General features: G+C 43.7%; 1 protein-coding gene across 4 annotated transcripts in view; it reads right to left on the reverse strand.

Moving 5' to 3' along the window:
* Positions 1-18,865, reverse strand: part of KIF4A (kinesin family member 4A) — a 41,936-nt gene that overhangs the window by 21,884 nt on the left and 1,187 nt on the right. For 3 of the 4 annotated variants that reach the window (XM_038415332.2, XM_038415331.2, XM_043492677.1), the window contains exons 2-11: positions 18,665-18,805; positions 16,244-16,386; positions 15,946-16,060; positions 14,993-15,183; positions 13,364-13,453; positions 12,373-12,539; positions 11,977-12,071; positions 8,054-8,173; positions 4,859-5,034; positions 3,991-4,052 (exon numbers count right to left, since the gene is read on the reverse strand). In XM_038415332.2, coding sequence (XP_038271260.1) covers positions 3,991-4,052; positions 4,859-5,034; positions 8,054-8,173; positions 11,977-12,071; positions 12,373-12,539; positions 13,364-13,453; positions 14,993-15,183; positions 15,946-16,060; positions 16,244-16,366 — 1,139 coding nt within the window. In that variant the 5' untranslated portion in view covers positions 16,367-16,386; positions 18,665-18,805. Of the gene's footprint in view, positions 1-3,990; positions 4,053-4,858; positions 5,035-8,053; positions 8,174-11,976; positions 12,072-12,372; positions 12,540-13,363; positions 13,454-14,992; positions 15,184-15,945; positions 16,067-16,243; positions 16,387-18,664; positions 18,806-18,865 lie in introns of those variants that run through there. The other variant, XM_043492678.1, reaches the window with a different exon arrangement.

An 18,865-nucleotide genomic window follows, 5' to 3' on the forward strand; every position in this document is an offset into this window, starting at 1 on the left:
GTTCTCTGCCTTTGTTACCCTCAAGAGTGAGATGCTAGCTAAAACCACCATCATCTGTGGAAAACAGTGCCAGCATTCAGTGCCATTGCCCTATGCTACTAGAATCATGCAACAGAGCAATTCCCTCCTCATTTCCACATCCTCCAGCAGGCCATACTGACCATGGCTGGTGATGTCACTGGCACTATTCACAAGCAATCCCAGGCAGAAGCAGCAAGAATGTAGTGCTTATAACTTTAGGGGAGCAAGGTGAGCGAGATCCGCATTTTAAGTCGTTTTCTGTAGCGAATATGCTGATAATGGTACCTCTGTTTTATCTTCAGCTGCTGCCATTGTGGCCTTCGAAGTCTCCCCCTCCACACTTGCAAAATGCCCGAGCCAGATAAAGAGGAAAGAACAGGACTCAGGATGACATGTTCAATGAGATCCTGCAAATCAGTGCTGTATGCACTGATCTTGAGCACAGAGCCTGGAGGATGAACTCTGTGGACATTCTGGAGAAGGAAAGAGTGGAGAGGACAAAGGCCCAGGAGTCCCAACAGGCAAAGGAGATGCACCAGGACATACCTGGGCTTCTCAGGCAGCAGAACACAGATGCTGCACACTGGTGACCATGCAAGTTCAACAATCCTGTGCTCGCCTCCCTCTGCAGCCCATTGAGAACTCAATATTGGGGACCTCTGTATGCACCTCCTCAACATTCCACATGGCATTAGGGGTTGCTGCACTACTCCTTACATTCCATCCCAGGGAACATTAATGACAATCACAGCTTCATATTCACCAACTGTGACTTTCACAGGTAGGTGTACGTGTTTAGTTGAAATGGACATGAAGGTCCTTTCCCCTTCAGAAGTTCTGTTCTCTTAGTTTATTAAGTTTTTAATGTATTTTTTTTTGTTACACAACTCATAGGATCATTCACAAACAAAATTATATGCCTACATGCATAGCAATCACCACACGATTCTTACCAGGGCACAAAAGAACAGGGACAGGTAGAAAACCCAACACAACCATACCCTACTCTGGCTCTCTGTTAAAAACCTGTCTTCAAAACCTCCGAGTCATATAGCATAGCACTGAGCTCTTCTAATAGCCCATGCATCTGGCTGCTCAAATTCAGCCAACAGCTGCTCCACCGTAGCAGAAACTTTTCCTGCTTTGCTTCACATATTATGCAGGACACAGCAGGCAGCTCTAACTGTTGGGATATTTTTCTCACTGAGGTCCAATCTTATGAGTAAACAATGCCAGTGACCGTTCAAACGGCCAAAAGCCCATTCAACTGTTATTTTGCACCTGCTGATCTGGTAGATTATTTATTCCTTGGTGCTGTCGAGATGGCCGGTGTATGACTTCATGAGCCAGGAAAGCAAAGGGTAGGCTGGGACTCCCCCATCACTATTGGCATTTCAACATCCCCAATGTTAATCCACCTGTTGGGAAAGTCCCTGCTTGTAGCTTTCCGAACAGTCCTGTATTCTTAAAGATGCAAATGTCATGCACCTTCCCTGACCAGCCCACACTGTCGTCATTGAAGCAATCCCAGTGATCTGCCATCACTTATGTAACTAAAGTAAAGTAGTCCTTTCTGATGATGTACTCAGTGGCACTGTGGTCTGGTGCCAAAATAGGGATATGCATGCCATCTATTGCTCCACTGCAGTTTGGGAGCCCTATTGCTGCCAAATCCACCTAATATATCCTGCATATTGCCCAGAATCACAGTCCTACATAGCAAGCAGCAATTAGTGGCCCTGCACACTTGGTATTACAACAGCACCTGCAGTAGATTTCCCCAGCTCCAAACTGATTCCCAATTGATGGGGAGCAATCTGGCATAGCAAATTTCCCTAATACAAAATGCCCCTCACTTGTCCATGGTCAGTGCAGCTCATGTTGGTATCTGCACTGGAGGACTCGGGAGAGCTCAGCACACAGATCCAGGAAGTTGGCTTTCCATATCCAAAAGTTCAGCAGCCACTGCTAGTCATCTCAAACCCACATTATGATGCAATCCCATGAGTCAGTGCTTATTTCTCAGGTCTGGAAGCAATGCTCCATCTGCTGCAGCTTCTCTGTGAATACCACTAACAGCCTTGAATTGGTTCTCACTATGTTCCACAGCTATTTGTCCTCCAAGGAAATGTCACGTTCCCTCTCATTTGTTTTTTCTTGTGGCTTTGCAAATACTCCAGGATCACGTACCCTGTTTTCGCAACACTCATGACAATAGTGCTGAGCTGTGCAGGCTCCACGCTTCTGTCAGAGATGGCGGATAGTGGGGGGGGGGTGTCATAGGTTTTTGTCAAAAGTCACAAAAAGTATGGGATGCAGACAGTTGCAAACTGGTAAGCTGACACCATACTCCCAGTCACTCCTGTGTGACTTTTTTAGGAAGATGCATGGTGGGTCCGAAACAACAATTCACTGGACAGTGGCAAGTTGTACAACAGGATACCTACCCATGGAGCACCGCCCTCTGCATCAGTACACTTACCAGGAGTGCTTATGCTCACCACCGACACAAGGAGCCAAGTACACATGCACACAAGCAATGTAGTAACTGCAGCAGCTGTGTGCCAACATGACTTGAGTCAACATAAGCTTGTAATGTAGGCATGGCCTTAAGCTTACCAGAACCCCTATTAACATATGTTCTGGGTTCTTTTATTGTTTTTAATAGGTTCTCTCTCTAATGCTTTTTATCTTAAGAATAAAGTAGGCTTCCTTAAAAAGAACCATGTAGTCATATATCTGTGGCAATCATTTTGGTATCAGTCTCTCAAGAGAAAGCAAATAAGTCTGTTTAAGCAGACTGTCTTAAGCAGGCTGGGAAATACACAATGAAGGCAGGAAACTGTATACACAATGAAGGCAGGAAACTGTACAACCTGGAAATACCCTGGTCAGAAGGGTGAGAGACATGCATCTCCACCTAAGAGAGGCAACAGCTGGGGAGCTGGAAGCCTAAGGGTAGGCACTCTTGCTGAGATGCAGGTGCAGTCACCCTGAACTGTGACAGAAAATTGGAGAGAAAACTCCTGTACTGAGAAGCTTACAGTCTAGGAAGATGGAAAAGTAACCTTTGCTTACTTTTAATTTACAGTTTGGGTGATGGATTGAAAAACTATACAGCAGAAGTGTCCTGTAGGAAGGAGGAAGTACAAGGGATTTTATCCAATAGGAGAAATACATGGTCAGTAAAATGCTACCCTTCAATTTAAAAAGCAGGGTCAGATGCCTGCTCAGGGAAGTTTTGTGGGTAACCCCAGCAGCTGCCAGTCAAACAAGACCAACTACAGCTCAACTGCAACTTTAGTGAAGTATTAGAGTTAGACTGAAGTTCTCCGCACATTTCCCCAACAGAACTATGACAAACAGGGGCTGGATAAGTTTGAGAGAAGGATATAACTGGAGAAACCCAAATCCTGAATTTAAGACCTTCAAGCACTATAAAAGTTAAACAGTTACTGCATCACATAGGCAAGTGGATACTATTTAGGTAGCATCACTGTGGCTGATGTTAAATTGAGAAATGGCACTCACTTAGGAGTAGATGCACCCTCTAAAACAAACCCATAAACACATTTCCTCCCTGGATTTACTAGCGTTTGCTTTTTAAGCTAAAGAGGAAATAAAGTCAGTTACTCATAGTGTTTGTTAGCAGCCTCTTGGAAGGCAGATATTTACATCACTAAAATGTTACCATTATTGACCAAGTTCCTCCCCATGCCTCTTCTACTACAGCTAGACTGTTGCATTCTTACAGAGAGTATTGCTGCATATGGAAGCGAAATACTGGGAGCATGACAAAGGAGTGAGAAAGAGGACTTGACAAATACTTGAGTGACAAATTAGTTCCTGTCTTAGCACCAAGTGCAGTCTAGAGCCTCAGTACAAGAGATCTACTCAGCTAGGGGGAGGGGGAGGTGCAGGGAATCAAGGCCTCTAGTTACATTAAGAGCATTCGTCTACAGTTCTTACTTGACAGACACTGGAAGCGTCCCTCCATGGGCTTGCAACAACAAGACCTGCAGCTGTTGTACCTAGAGGGAAACAGGGGGGGGGAAAAAAAAAAAAAAAAAGTAGTTACCCAACTTTGAATCTACCTCTATAGTAATCAGCTCAGAGCACACTGATCTCTAAGAAAGAGTTGGAGCTGCAAGAATTAATATTAATGACTAAGAGAGAGCTTTTCCCTCTCTGACAGTGCTGAACCAATGCTCCAGTGTTATTTGACAGCACAGTGTTACCTTTCACATGATACACAAGATAGAGTTTATGAGCACATCTTCATTGAAGAGTCCCTACAAGAGTGCCAGGAGCAATGGGGGAAAAGCATTATCCTTTATGTTTTAAGCAAACTAGAATTTGATCAACTAGATTTGCCTGCAATTAATTGTATATGAACCCTTCTACATTTCCTATCCTAAACGTGGGTAGTATAGCTGTGTAGTGTTAGCTAGATGCCATATTTCACTACAGAGATGGCTGCACTTTGGTGGCAATGACATTTCTTATGGTGTGTCCAGTGCACAATTAATGTGAAATGTAAATTGTGATTGACACCAAACACTTGGCCATGACCGAAGCTTGACCTTGAAGGCCCAACCTAAAAATGGAGAAAATAAATGTTCCAATTGCAGCACACTTACAGTGGAGAATCTTAAGCAGCATGTGGCATTAGGGAAGAGGCCACTGCATACAAAGAAACATTTAAGGATTTCCTTTAAGGTGACCCATAGCAAAGTGAGTTCAGTGTCTTTCTCTTTCATGAATTTGATGCAATGAGGATTATCTCATTTTCGCTTTGCACAACAGCCTCCAGCTGAAGGAGGGAAGTATCCAGTACCTGCAGCTTTAGATGATTTAGTTCAGCTGCCTGAGGATCAACGTTGACTATTGGTTTGTTTTTTATTTTTCTCGCCCTGTCAGCATAGCGCAAAGTGTTTAAGGTTTCTTCTAGGTTGGAATCTGCTGGGCTCACACAGGCAATCATGAGAGTGTGGCTGTTACCACCCAAGGAATCTGAATAGAAACAGAATGGGACAAAGCATTATTGAGACAGTGAAAATGTCAAAGTGGGTTAGTGATGGAAAACCCAGAGCTATAAGAAAAGGAGTACTTGTGGCACCTTAGAGACTAACAAATTTATTTGAGCATAAGCTTTCGTGAGCTACAGCTCACTTCATCGGATGCATTTGGTGGAAAAATACAGTGGGGGAGGTTTACACACACACACACACACACACACACACACACACACACACACACACACAATGAGTTTTATCATACACACTGTAAGGAGAATGATCACTTAAGATGAGCCATCACCAGCAGCGGGGGGGGGGGAAGAGGAGGAAAACCTTTCATGGTGACAAGCAAGGTAGGCCATTTCCAGCAGTTAACAAGAGCATCTGAGGAACAGTGAGAGGTTGGGGGGGGGGGGGGGAATACCATGGGGAAATAGTTTAAACTTTGTGTCATGACTCATCCATTCCCAGTCTCTATTCAAGCCTAAGTTAATTGTATCCAGTTTGCAAATTAATTCCAATTCAGCAGTCTCTCATTGGAGTCTGTTTTTGAAGTTGAAGGACAGCCACTCTCAGGTCTGTAATCAAGTGACCTGAGAGATTGAAGTGAAGTGTTCTCTGACTGGTTTTTGAATGTTATAATTCTTGACGTCTGATTTGTGTCCATTTATTCTTTTACGTAGAGACTGTCCAGTTTGACCAATGTACATGGCAGAGGGGCATTGCTGGCACATGATGGCATATATCACATTGGTAGATGCGCAGGTGAACGAGCCTCTGATAGTGTGGCTGATGTGATTAGGCCCTATGATGGTGTCCCCTGAATAGACACGTGGACAGAGTTGGCAACGGGCTTTGTTGCAAGGATAGGTTCCTGGGTTAATGGTTCTGTTGCGGGGTGTGTGGTTGCTGGTGAGTATTTGCTTCAGGTGGGGGGCTGTCTGTAAGCAAGGACTGACCTGTCTCCCAAGATCTGTGAGAGTGATGGGTCGTCCTTCAGGATAGGTTGTAGATCCTTGATGATGCGTTGGAGAGGTTTTAGTTGGGGGCTGAAGGTGATGGCTAGGGGCGTTCTGTTATTTTCTTTGTTGGGCCTGTCCTGTAGTAGGTGACTTCTGGGTACTCTTCTGGCTCTGTCAATCTGTTTCTTCTCTTCAGCAGGTGGGTATTGTAGTTGTAGGAATGCATGATAGAGATCTTGTAGGCGTTTGTCTCTGTCTGAGGGGTTGGAGCAAATGCGGTTATATCGTAGCGCTTGGCTGTAGACTATGGATCGTGTGGTATGATCTGGATGAAAGCTAGAGGCATGTAGGTAGGAATAGCGGTCAATAGGTTTCCGATATAGGGTGGCGTTTATGTGACCATCGCGTATTAGCACCATAGTGTCCAGGAAGTGGATCTCTTGTGTGGACTGGTCCAGGCTGAGGTTGATGGTTGAGGGATGGAAATTGTTGAAATCATGGTGGAATTCCTCAAGGGCTTCTTTTCCATGGGTCCAGATGATGAAGATGTCATCAATGTAGTGCAAGTAACCCATTGTTTCGTGTGTGTGTGTGTGTGTGTGTGTGTGTGTGTGTGTGTAGAAATCTCCCCACTGTATTTTTCCACCAAATGCATCCGATGAAGTGAGCTGTAGCTCACGAAAGCTTATGCTCAAATAAATTTGTTAGTCTCTAAGGTGCCACAAGTACTTTTCTTTTTGCGAATACAGACTAACACGGCTGCTACTCTGAAACCAGAGCTAGAAGAGTGCACCACACCCATAAAACACAATGGTCAAAACCTCTTGTTGGCTAATGTGCTAGTCATTTAATACTAAATAGCTGATTTCTCCCATTACAAGAAACACTGGTAAGAAAAGCAAACTTTCCAGGTTACAACTAGTAAGAGCCCCACTGAAATATGTCACCCCACTTCCTTCTTCCCCCAAAAAGTTAAAGAACATTTTTCACATATGCTATTTTGCCTGTTTCTACTCCAAATGCCGGTGGTTTGACATCACATGCCGCTGACGTGAGTCTCATGTCAAGCAGCTACACAATTCTCTATATCAATGTTTCAGGTACTCTTACTTCTGCTGGCATCAGCTCCCCTGGAGGATGAAGTTTCATGGATACTCTGGACAGCCAAACATCAGATCAGACTTCATTCTCCTTCATTTGAGGATCTGAACAAATATACTCCTCCTGGCAATGAGCTGCCCAGCATGGCTTATTACTTTTGCACCCAGAGTCTGTATTACCCAGCTCTGTGCCATAAGCCTCCTGAGAAGGGCACAAATGGCCCTACTCAAATTCAGCTCACTCAACTGGGTTTCTTATTAAGAAGATTATGGCACCTTACAGTCCATGTTTTGAAAGATGTAAAATGGTTTTGTGTAGCAAGTTACTGCACTGTGAAAAGGAAGACTGAAAAACTAATTTAATAAATTGAGCTATTTCCTTTATTCCCAGACTAAAGTGTCATTAAGATGAAGACTAAAGATTCCAGATCAGGAATTTAGGGTACATGACAACATTCTTGTAGTGTGTTTATCACAAAAACAAGCATTACAAACTCAGAAAATTCAGAGTTAAGGTTAAACTTAAGAAATCCAAAAAAAACCCACATTAAGGTGTAAATGTTAAGGGACGCAGCGTCTTAGCTCTGTCTTGTAGTGACATGGTGCAGTAACCATTCAGTTACGATTTGTTGATACTAGTGATTAATGTATTTTAAAAAGGTAGTTTAGAGTGTCTCAAGGTTTTTTCCATACAGTGTCACTGCAGGATAGATTTAGAGTTGTTGGTGCCCCCTACCCCAAAGCATTTGCACTCAAAGATAAGACAAGACAACAAAAACACAGAGGGCTTAAGAATCATGGGTATGTGGAATAAAGCACAAATACATTCATATCCAGTCAGTAGGAACGTAACACACTTGGCCTGAGGGTTACACAGCTCGACATATTATTTTGTTACATATTTATTTTTAACTATAGAACAGAACAGAACTATACTGGGTATTGCTCTTACCTTGCAGCAGCCGAGTTAACTTGGAGTCTCTGTAAGGGACAAAACCACCCTTTTTACTTTCATCGCCAAGAGCACTGATTACATTCCCCAGGCATAGGAGACCTCTGTTAATGTTGATTCCTGCACACAAACAAATAAAATCCAAAGCGAGTAAGAGCTAAACCAAATAGAGAGGTTTGCTTTATTACTGTTTATGTCCTATACTTGCCAACAAAGACCACAAAATGTAGAAAATGAAGAGGTTTAGTCCTCATAGAAAAGGTCCAGCTCCCAGAAGGAAATCCCTCCCTATGCCTTCTTCCCACAGGTTTGCATAAGAGATTTAATGAAGAAGGATATGATCATGGTTACAGAACAGATGTGCTATGTGGAGTCATATGAAGCACAGCAGGTTAATAACCTTCAGTGTTGTCCTAGTCAGAATGGCAGAGGAACTCTTCTTTAAAGACCTGCTCTTTGCTCCAACTGAAAATGCCAGAATAGGGAAAGAACAGGTTAAAGAACATTTTGATAAGTTAGATGTATTCAAGTCAGCATGGCCTAATAAAATTCAACCTCGGGTACTTAAGGAACTAGCTGACAATTTCCAAACCATTAGCAATTATCTTTGGGAATTCTTGGAGGATGGCAAGGTCCCAGAGGACTGAAGAAGGGCAAACATAGTACATATCTTTAAAGTGGGGAACAAAGATGACCTAGAGAATTATAGACCAGTCAGCCTACATATTATTAAACAATAAATTTGGAAGCATCTACATGGTAACGGGGTTACAAGGAATAGCCAGCATGGATTTGTCAAGAATAAACCAGGCCAAATCAACCTAATTTTCTTCTTTGACAGAGCAAGTGGCCTAGGGGATTGTCAGGAATGGAAGAAGTAGATGTTATATTTATTTTAATAATGCTTTGTGACAGTCCCACAAGACACTCATGAGCAAAGGGGGGAAATGTGGTCTAGATGAAATTATTTTAAGATGGGTGCACAACTGGTTAGAAGACCATACTCAACGAGTAGTTATCAATGATCTATCATAGTGGGAGGGTATATCGAGTGAGGTCCTGTAGGGGTCGGTCCTGTATCCGGTACCGTTCAGTATTTTCATTAACGACTTGGCTAATAGAGGGGAGATCATGCTTATTAAAATTGCAGATGACAGGTTGGTAGGGATACAAGCACTTTGGAAGACAGGATTAAAATTCGAAATGGCCATGACAAATTGGAGAATTGGGCGGAAATCAACAAAATGAAATTCAATAAAGACAAGTGCAAAGTACTGCACTTAGGAAGTGGGGGGTGGGAAATCCATAGCTACAAAAGGGGGAATAACTGGCTAGGCAGTAGCCCTGCAGAGAAGCATCTTAAGGTTATAGGGGAATCACAAATTGAATATGAGCCAGCAACGTGATGCAGTTGCAAAAAAGATCAATATCATTCTGAAGCGTATTAATAGGTGTGTCATATTAAGACACAGGAGGTTGTTGTCCTGCTCTCCTTGGCACTGGTAAGGCTTCAGCTAGAATACCGGTGTTCAATTCTGGGTGCCAAACTTTATGAAAGATGTGGACAAAACGGGAAAGATATAAGTTTTAGGAAATCTGACTGAGAAAGGTTAAACTGGTTATGTTTAGTCTTGAAAAAGAAAATGTAAGAGGGACCTGATGATAGTCTTCAGATACATTAGACTGTTATAAAGTGGATGGTGATCAACTGTTCTCTATGTCCACTAAAGTAGAACAAAAAGTAATGGGCTTAATCAGCAGTGAGAGAGATTTAGGTCAGATATTAGGAAAACTAACTATAAGGCTAATTAAATTCCAGAATAGGCTTCCAATGGAAGTCGTGGAATCCCACTCACTGAAGGTTGAGAACAGTTTGGACAAATACCTGTCACGGATGGTCTAGGTTTAGCTGGTCCTGCCTCAGTACAGGGATCGGGACAATGACTCACTTAAGTCTCTTCCAACCCTATATTTCTGACTCAATGAACATCAGAGTCTCATCCTACTAGATTTGGATATTTTTTTGAAAAACCAGAATCAAGGATGAATACCATCTGCCCTTCTCACCTCCTACCCCATTATCAGAGTGCAACAGATGGCTTATTTTGGTGCAGTCAAAGGTTCATAAAGATTGTAGCAGGCAGTGATATTTTAGCATGTTGGACCTCTACCCTTATATCCATTCTGCCTAGAAGAGTCAATGCTGACATCAGCTACAGCATGATGGTGAGAGTGGAAGATAAGGCATATTTTACTTCTCCATACTTTGCTAGCTGAACACAGGAATGTAGTAACTGACAATGTGCTTCACCTAGTCCAGTATCCACCTCTGACAGTGATCAACACCAAGAGCCTCAGAAGAAGAAACCCTACAGTGGGTAGTTATGGAATAACTTGCTCCCAGAGAAAGTTTGATCCTAATTCCCAGTAGAGGTTGTCTTATGCCCCAAAGTTGAGGGTTTATATTTTTTCCATAGCTCTTGTTTATTTTTAGCTTTTACTATTATAACTCAAGACATTCCGTAATCCAAGAAAAATGTCTAACCCTTTTTGGAATCCTGCTAAGCTAATTGCCTCAGCAATATCTTGTGGCAGTAATATCTTCTGCATTGTGCGAAAAGCTATGTATCAGTTTTGAATTGGCTGCCTTTGGATCTCATTGAATGTGCTAATGATCAAAGGCGAATCCACATTTCAAATCTACCGAGAATCCTACTCCTCTTCAGTGGCTAGCATGAGTTCCTCCAAGTTTCCTGTTCTTCTGCATCAACCCAAAGAATCTTGTTCTGATTTTAAAGGGTGAATATAGAGGAAAGACTGGTTGAGTCCTCTACTGCAGCAGTTCTCAAACTATGGGACAGGCCTCCCAAGGAAGGGTCAGGAATGTGTGCATTTAAAAAAACCTCTGGCCGTCAGCCCCAGATAGGGTGTCCAGATAGCAAGGGGGAAAAATCAGGACAGGGGGATGGGGGTAATTGGCACCCATGTAAGACAAAACCCCAAATATCAGGACTGTCCCTATAAAAATCGGGACATCTGGTCACCCTAGCCCCAGGTGACAGGGGCTCATGCAAAAGAGCCATGCACACCTGGTAGGCAGGGATAAAGGGGACAGCCAGAGCCCCAGCACCTGGGCTCTCCTTCCCACCCACTACACCCAATCCTTCACCAGAAGGCAGCAGGGCTCTGGCTGTCAACCCTGGGGTGGCAGAAGCAGTGCAGAAGTAAAGGTGGCCATGGGGTGCTATGTCTGCTGTGAAAAGTGATATTGACAAATATCACTTTTCACATTACCACCCTTATTTTTGTGTTGCTGCATGCTCTCCACTCTGCCTTCATAGCTGGGTGGCAGTATATGTACTTGGGGAAGAGGCACATAAAGGATTACAGACACAAATAAGTTTGAGAACCACTGCTCTTGCGGATTTAAAAAAAAAGGGGGAGAAGAAATTTTTTGTCTTTGTTTTTGCTGGATTCCTTCAAGATTCGCAATGGAAGATCAGCCCTTAACTGAAGGTATATGACTTTCTGAGAGCTTTTCTCCCAAAGCATTTCATGCACTTGGGCTAAATAACTGAACAACACTGTTTGATCATCAGATCAAAAAGCTTTCCCCCCTCAGTTGCATATGTTTCAGTCACTTAGGAAGCCATGATCCAGCTAGTCCTTCAGTCCTCAAATTCCAGAAGACAAAGCCTGATATATTCCTGACATAAAAGCCAAACGGAAAGTTTTACTAGAGACCTTTCAAGCTCTCCTTATACCTCAAAACCCAGTAAAAACAAGTCTCTCTCCTTTATGTATCAGCTTTAAGGTCAGGATTTCAGAGTGGTGTGCTGTATTTTGTCCTTTCTAGGAATGTCAGGGGTGAATAACACAAGCTTGCACTTCTGAAGTTGTTTGAAGTTATTGTGCTTCCTTACCTTCCTTTAGTCGGTCTCCCTCAGCCTTGGTTTTCTTTTGCCTTTCGGAGCCAGCAAGATCTACAAGGTGTAGCTTGCAGCGAAAGCTGTTGTTCCTACAGCAGACAGAAAAGTTACACTCCTCAGCTAATGTGTGGTTAGAATGGGAGCAGCAAGCAGGATGTAAGGGATTTCACATCAGAGCTGATCCAATGGGTTTAAGAGTGCATTTCACATCAAAGTGCTGCCACTGGCTTTTGAAATTAGAAGAATCCAGCGACTATCTTCGAGGCAACTTTTTCTAGAGAGTCAACCAGTAATGGTTAAAGAGGTTACCTTTTGATAGGCAAGTATGAAATCTCAGACTGACAAGAGACAGGGTTGAATCTGTTACCTAAAGAGTTCTCGCTTTCTTACTTGTCACATTTCTTTCTCTGTTCGATTGAAATGGTGAAGATTGCATGGGACCGCGAGGATTGAGAGTTCATAGCTGTAGAGGCCACAGTTCTGGAATTGTTTCCCTGCTCCAGACAGAGGACGGTATCTTGGGCACACGCCACATCCCGTTCCGTTAATCCCACAATCTGTGCCAAGAACGAAGAATCTGGTTTCGTTTTCTTGCCTCTCAATATTCAGCCTTCACTTACTACATTACAGATGTGTACTAAATCTCAGACCAAGTCCCTGCTTCCATCCCACTGTGACTACAACTAGCAAAGGAGTCAAGGAGAAACACACATTTGCACTCTGCTGTAGAGTAACAGACTTTACCAGAAAAAGAGATTAATGCTCACCAAGGGGTCCAAATTTGTGCCAACTAAGAGCTGTATTAACAGCTTATAAGTAAGCACATCTAATTGCCCTGGAGATAAAAGCTAGTTTATCCATAGAACAGATGCAGGATGAAACAGCAGCACAAAACTTTCCCTACACTGTACCCCAAACCCATCTATGGACTTCAGGCCTTCTCTGGGGGACTTAGAGACAGAGGTTAGTTTCATATCTATAGTGAGTACCTGCCATGGCCATTTTGCTGTAGCTTTCCTCCTTTTGAGTTTGGGAGAAGGCATGCAGCAAGGAAGTTTGGCTTCAGGAACTGCAGTAATGTGTTAAGTAACATTAACTCAAATCCTGATTTTATTTAATCAGTTCACTGAGAGCTTTAACTAGCTGTGGTCTGAAATCTAGATCCTAATGAAGTTACCACAGAGCAGATTTGAGAATCACCAGACATTTAATTTAGAAAAGAGTTGGAAGTCAGCATGCTTTTGTATCAGCGACTAGAGCGAGAGAGAGAATCTGAGACAGCAAGATTATGAACTGCAAAAGTGTGTCTGGGTTTGATTGAAACACTGAACTCTGACCTCTCCCACATCCCAGTGTGCCCACCTCTGTGGGAACAACGCACCTTTATGCCTTCTTTGGGGTCCTCCCGTATGCTGATTTGAGATCGTTCTCTAGATGGGGACAGCAGGTCTAGAATATCCTCATTGTAGATCTGAAGGTATTTGAACAGAAGCTCAGAACAAGTGGTCCAGGCAGAAGTGGGCATGGAGCATGAGGGACAATACAGGGTTAGGCTGAACCATGCTAACTTTGCAAGATATTGCACACATTTTACTCACTAAGACATGCAGATTTAACTTGGCCCCAGTCCTGTGAGTTGGAGTTGTGTTTTATTAAATTAAGTTCCTACATATGTGCCCCACTCTCCATCCCCCATGGGCTCCTCAATGACAGAAGTTCCACAAGCCTGAGAACCCCAATTCCCAAAAGAAAAAAAAAAAAAGAGTGTGATGCTGGAGATGCTCCTTGCTCATCTGAGGCAAAGTCAGCGGTTCTCAAACCATGGGGTGGGACTCCAAAAGGAGGCGTGGGAATGTGTCTAGGGAGGAGAGAGCCATGTGCTTTTTTGGGAGGCGGGGAAGAGCTCTAGCTGTCAGCCCCAGGTGGCTGGGGCTCATGAAGAAGGGCTGTGCACGCCTAGGAGGCAAGGATAAAGGGGACAGCCAGAGCCGCGCCACACAGGCTCAAGCTCTCCTTCCCCCATCTCTCCCTCAATCCCTCACCAGGAGGTGGCGGGGCTCTGGCTGTCAGCACTGGGGTGGCAGAAGCAAAGGTGGCAATGGGGTGCTAAATCTACTGTGAAAAGTGACAAAATGACACTTTTCACATTGCCAGCCTAATTTCTGTGCCGCTGCTGGTATGCACTGCCTTCAGAGCTGGGCACCCCTCCAGCAGCCGCTGCTCTCCCCTCTGCATTCAGGGCTGTGTGGTGGTATATGTACTTGTTGCGTAAACATCTACAGACACAAAGGTGGGTAGGGGGACGCATTGATCAAATCAGTTTGAGAACTTCTGCTCTAGGAAGAAGTGCAGTAGTCCTATCCCCATTATAGATTACAACAGAACATTTTAGGAATTGTGTCCCAGGTAGCACGCATAGAAGGTTAGACTTAGTAGCCAGATCAGCACACTGATTAAGAAAGTATGCAGTCCCATAAGAACAGTCTGATCCAGTAGGGCAAAATGTCCATCTAACCCAGTATCCTGTCTTCCAACAGTGGCCACTGCCAGGTGCCCCGGAGAGAATGAACAGAACAGGTGATCAAGTGATTCATCCCCTGCCGTTCATTCCCAGCTTCTGGCAAACAGAGGGGAGGGACACCCATCTGCTACATAGGCTTTCATTCATGAAAAGTTATACCAGCTCTCCTGGTTCAGCTGCCACAACCCTACTCACTGGAGTGTTACAAAAGAAAAAGAGAAGGGGAAAGAAAACAAAACAAAAACCCCTCACACCAGACTATTTAACCACAAAAAGGAGGCTTTAGGATTTTAAAGACTAGGAGCCTAGTGGAATCCGGTTCCAGTCCCAACCAAGACTCCAACATAATGTGTGACCTGAGGCTTCGATTTTAATAAGCCCGGCTGCCTGAAGAATTTGACCTATTTAAGCCTCACTTTATTTAAGCATCACTTTATTACAAAGTTTGCTTTTAATTCCAGATATTTTGAAACTGTAAATAGCTTTTACCTCCAAATAAGAGACTTTCAGGGTGAATTCCCATTCCAGCCTCTGTTCTTTTTCCTGAAAGAGCAGTTTGATAACACGAGGAATGACCCCAACAGTAGGTTCATGCTCTTGATCAGCAGTGTAAGTCCCTCCCATAGAATATGTTTTTCCAGAACCTGTCTGTCCATACGCCAAGACAGTAGCATTATACCCTGAAGAAGTAGAGAATGCCTGGAATCAGGAGGAGGATGGGATCATCTAAGAAGAGACCTTGTCAGATTGGAGCATCCTAGTATGCTTCCGTGTGAAGTGTCCTCAGAAGCTAGAATCTCCAATTCAGAGAAGCATTGCCACTCACCCATTCAGTTTATACAGCATAAATGCACAATTCATAGTCTGCTAAATCAAGAACAAAAAGCTGAACAGAACCAGATGCCTTATCGGGACTATGAAGTATGAGGTGAGATTTATTAATTAAGCCTAATTTTATGGCTCCAACTAAAGATGCCAGAAACAATTTTTAGCTGCTCTGTCAACCTTCCCCTCCCCACAACATCTTAGGTAAACAGTCTCAAAGTTGAAGCATATAACATTCAAGTGTCAGACTACAGATCAAACAATCAATCATAAAGGATCTTAACATAGTCCTGGTGTTTTAAGTCAGTCCATCCATTTTTGCTTTCCTTGAAGCACAGTGAGACTGCACAAATCATCTTGGTAGCCCACTGGAATACCACGCTAGCAGTAAATAGGCAGGATTTAGCACTCACCACTTCAGCCTGGGATTGATTTCTAATCAGAGAAGCATTTCGTTAACATGGAAAGGTGAGGGAAATCGGAGTGGATAACCACGTGATCTTTCCTGACCATTTTCCTGTTTCACTTGACTTTGGGATGCCACCCTGAACACAACTGACAGCATTTTTAAAAAGAGATTTCACTTAGTTACTATGAACAATCCAACAGGCTCTCACCTTTGAAGATGCCCCGTATCAGAGGGGCAACAGATGTATTGAAGACTTCCTCCTGCTCAGCAGATGGGTCAAACACAAAATCATATGTGAAGGATTTGTCATTGCCTACAATCACCTGTGGGAAAGATGAGAAAGCAAGTAGTGACACATACATTACAGTTTATGGGTTCATTTACTTGATACTAAATTCAGCTCATTTACAATGGTGCGAGTCTACAGAAATACCACCACCGTCAATAGAGCGAATCTAGTAAGTGAAAGATTTTGACGCTTCATAGTCAAGACATCATTTACTTACCTGTGGTTCCTTAGGCACAAAGGATAGACACATCTGGCATCCCTCACTGATCTCTTTGGAGACCAAAGGGCGGCAGCGGAGTACCACACGCACAGGAATCACTTTCTCATCCTCTTTCACCATTTCAGATTACAATAGCTTCCCTAAAAAACACAAAGACAGAGTTAAATGTGTTTCACTGTAAGTATCATCAGCTGGATTTCCTTTATCAGGCTTGACAGCCACTCTAGGCATTAAGACACATTCAGCTTCCATACAATTTGCACTGGTGTTTGTTTACAATTGGCATAAGTTGGAAAGTGTCTATGATTCCATTATATCACATTCACTGCACAAAGAAAGATTACCCAGACAGAGCGAGAAACCCTAACCTAGCAGTTTCTGAATAAATTTAACATTTCACTTAAAAATTAGACTTTAGGACACTTGGGGCTCATTTGCACTAGAAGCACTACAGTGGCGTTGTGCATCTGGTGAAGACACTCTATGCTGACAGGAGGGAGCTCTCCCATCAGCATAATAAAACCACCTCCATGAGAGGTGGTAGCGAGGTTGTGCTGTCCACACCAGTGCTTAGGTCAGCATAACGCTGACATAACCTGTAATGTAGACAAGCCTTCAGAATTGTAAAGAAAACCTGCTGTAAGTGACCTGAAGCAGCATCACCTACCCAAGCACATAAACATGCATCCAAAGCCTCTGCTGCTCAAAGCTTTTCCAAGGACCAGAGTATTAATGACAACCTGATTGGTTTTATGACTACAACTTAGAATTTCAGGGCTAGCCTTGAAACTAACCAGAATCAGGTAATTTCACTCTGACAATCATAGAATATTAGGGTTGGAAGAGACCTCAGGTCATCTAGGCCAAACCTCTGCTCAAAGCAGGACCAACACCAACTAAATCATCCCAGCCAAGGCTTTGTCAAGCTGGGCCTTTAAAACCTCTAAGGATGGAGGTTCTACCACCTCCCTAGATAACCCATTCCAGTGCTTCATCACCCTCCTAGCAAAATAATGTTTCCTAATATCCAAGCTAGACCTCCTCCACTGCAATTTGAGATCATTGCTTCTTGTTCCATCATCTGCCACCACTGGGAACAGCCTAGCTCCATCCTCTTTGGAACCCCCCTTCAGGTAGTTGAAGGCTGCTATCAAATCCCCCCCCTCACTCTTCTGCACACTAAATAACCCCAGTTCCCTCAGTCTCTCCTTGTAAGTCTTGTGCCCCAGCACCCTAATCATTTTTGTTGCCCTCTGCCGGACTCTCTCCAATTTGTTCACATCCCTTCTGTAGTGCGGGGAGAGCAAAACTGGATGCAATATTCCAGGTGTGGCCTCACCAGTGCCAAATAGAGGGGAGTAATCACTTCCCTCGATCTGCTGGCAATGATCCTACTAATCCAGCCCAATATACCGTTGGCCTTCTTAGCAACGAGGGCACACTGCTGACTCATATCCAGCTTCTCGTCCACTATAATCCCCAGGTCCTTTTCTGCAGAATTGCTGCTTAGCCAGTTGGTCCCCAGCCTGTAGCAGGGCATGGGATTCTTCCTTCCTAAATGCAGGACTCTGCACTTTTCCTTGTTGAACCTCATCAGACTTCTTTTAGCCCAATCCTCCAATTTGTCTAGGTGACTCTGGATCCTATCCCTACCCTCCAGCATACCTACCTCTCCCCCCATCTTAGGGTGAGCTGTAAACTTGCTGAGGGTGCAATTAATCCCATCATCCAGATCATCAATAAAGATGTTGAACAAAACCGGCCCCAGGACCGACCCCTGGGGCACTCCACTTGATATCGGCTGCCAACTAGACATTGTCAGGCACAATGGGTAATGATCAATCTAGCCAGCTTCCTAGCCACCTTATAGTGCATTCATCCAATCCATACTTTTTTAACTTGCTGGCAAGAATACTGTGGGAGATGGTATCAAAAGCTTTGCTAAAGTCAAGGTATATCACATCCACTGCTTTCCCCATATCCTCAAAGCCAGTTATCTCATCATAGAAGGCAGTCAGGTTGGTCAGGCATGACTTGCCCTTGGTGAATCCATGTTGACTGTTCCTGATCACCTTCCTCTCCTCTAAGTGCTTCAATGCTTGGGAAAAGGATGAACAGCAACAGAAAGACCAAAAACACTAAAGCTAGGAACATGTGGAGTAGTAAAGACCTAATTCTCTCTCCTCAGCAGCAGATGGTGGCTACACTTCTGGTCAAAGATTGCAGCAAAGCCTAGAGCAATCTCTCATCAATGTTCTGCTAGCAGGTGTCTGCAGCAGATGCTATTGTCCTGGATCCCAAAAATGTAACCCCCACTCCTTGCTATTTAGTTGGAAAGGAGGTTTTTGTTTGTTAGGAAAAATAGTACAGCTGATAAAAATATCAGTTTTAACAGGAAGAAAGAAGGATGTGTGTCACCTGAGGCTCTGGAGAGATACGAGCAGCTTTTCGTCTCCCTGTTCCCAAAATGATGCTGACGTGCTGTACAACCTTCACTTCCCTGAGCCTCAGTTTTTTGCACCCGTTCCGTGTCCAGTCACCATAGTAACGGAGCCCCTTCTGTAAGAGAGCATCATCGTGCCACACCATCAACAGACATGGCACTGCCTTGCCCCAAAG

Source organism: Dermochelys coriacea, chromosome 9 (genome assembly GCF_009764565.3).
Source record: "Dermochelys coriacea isolate rDerCor1 chromosome 9, rDerCor1.pri.v4, whole genome shotgun sequence".
NCBI classification, from domain to species: Eukaryota; Metazoa; Chordata; order Testudines; family Dermochelyidae; genus Dermochelys; species Dermochelys coriacea.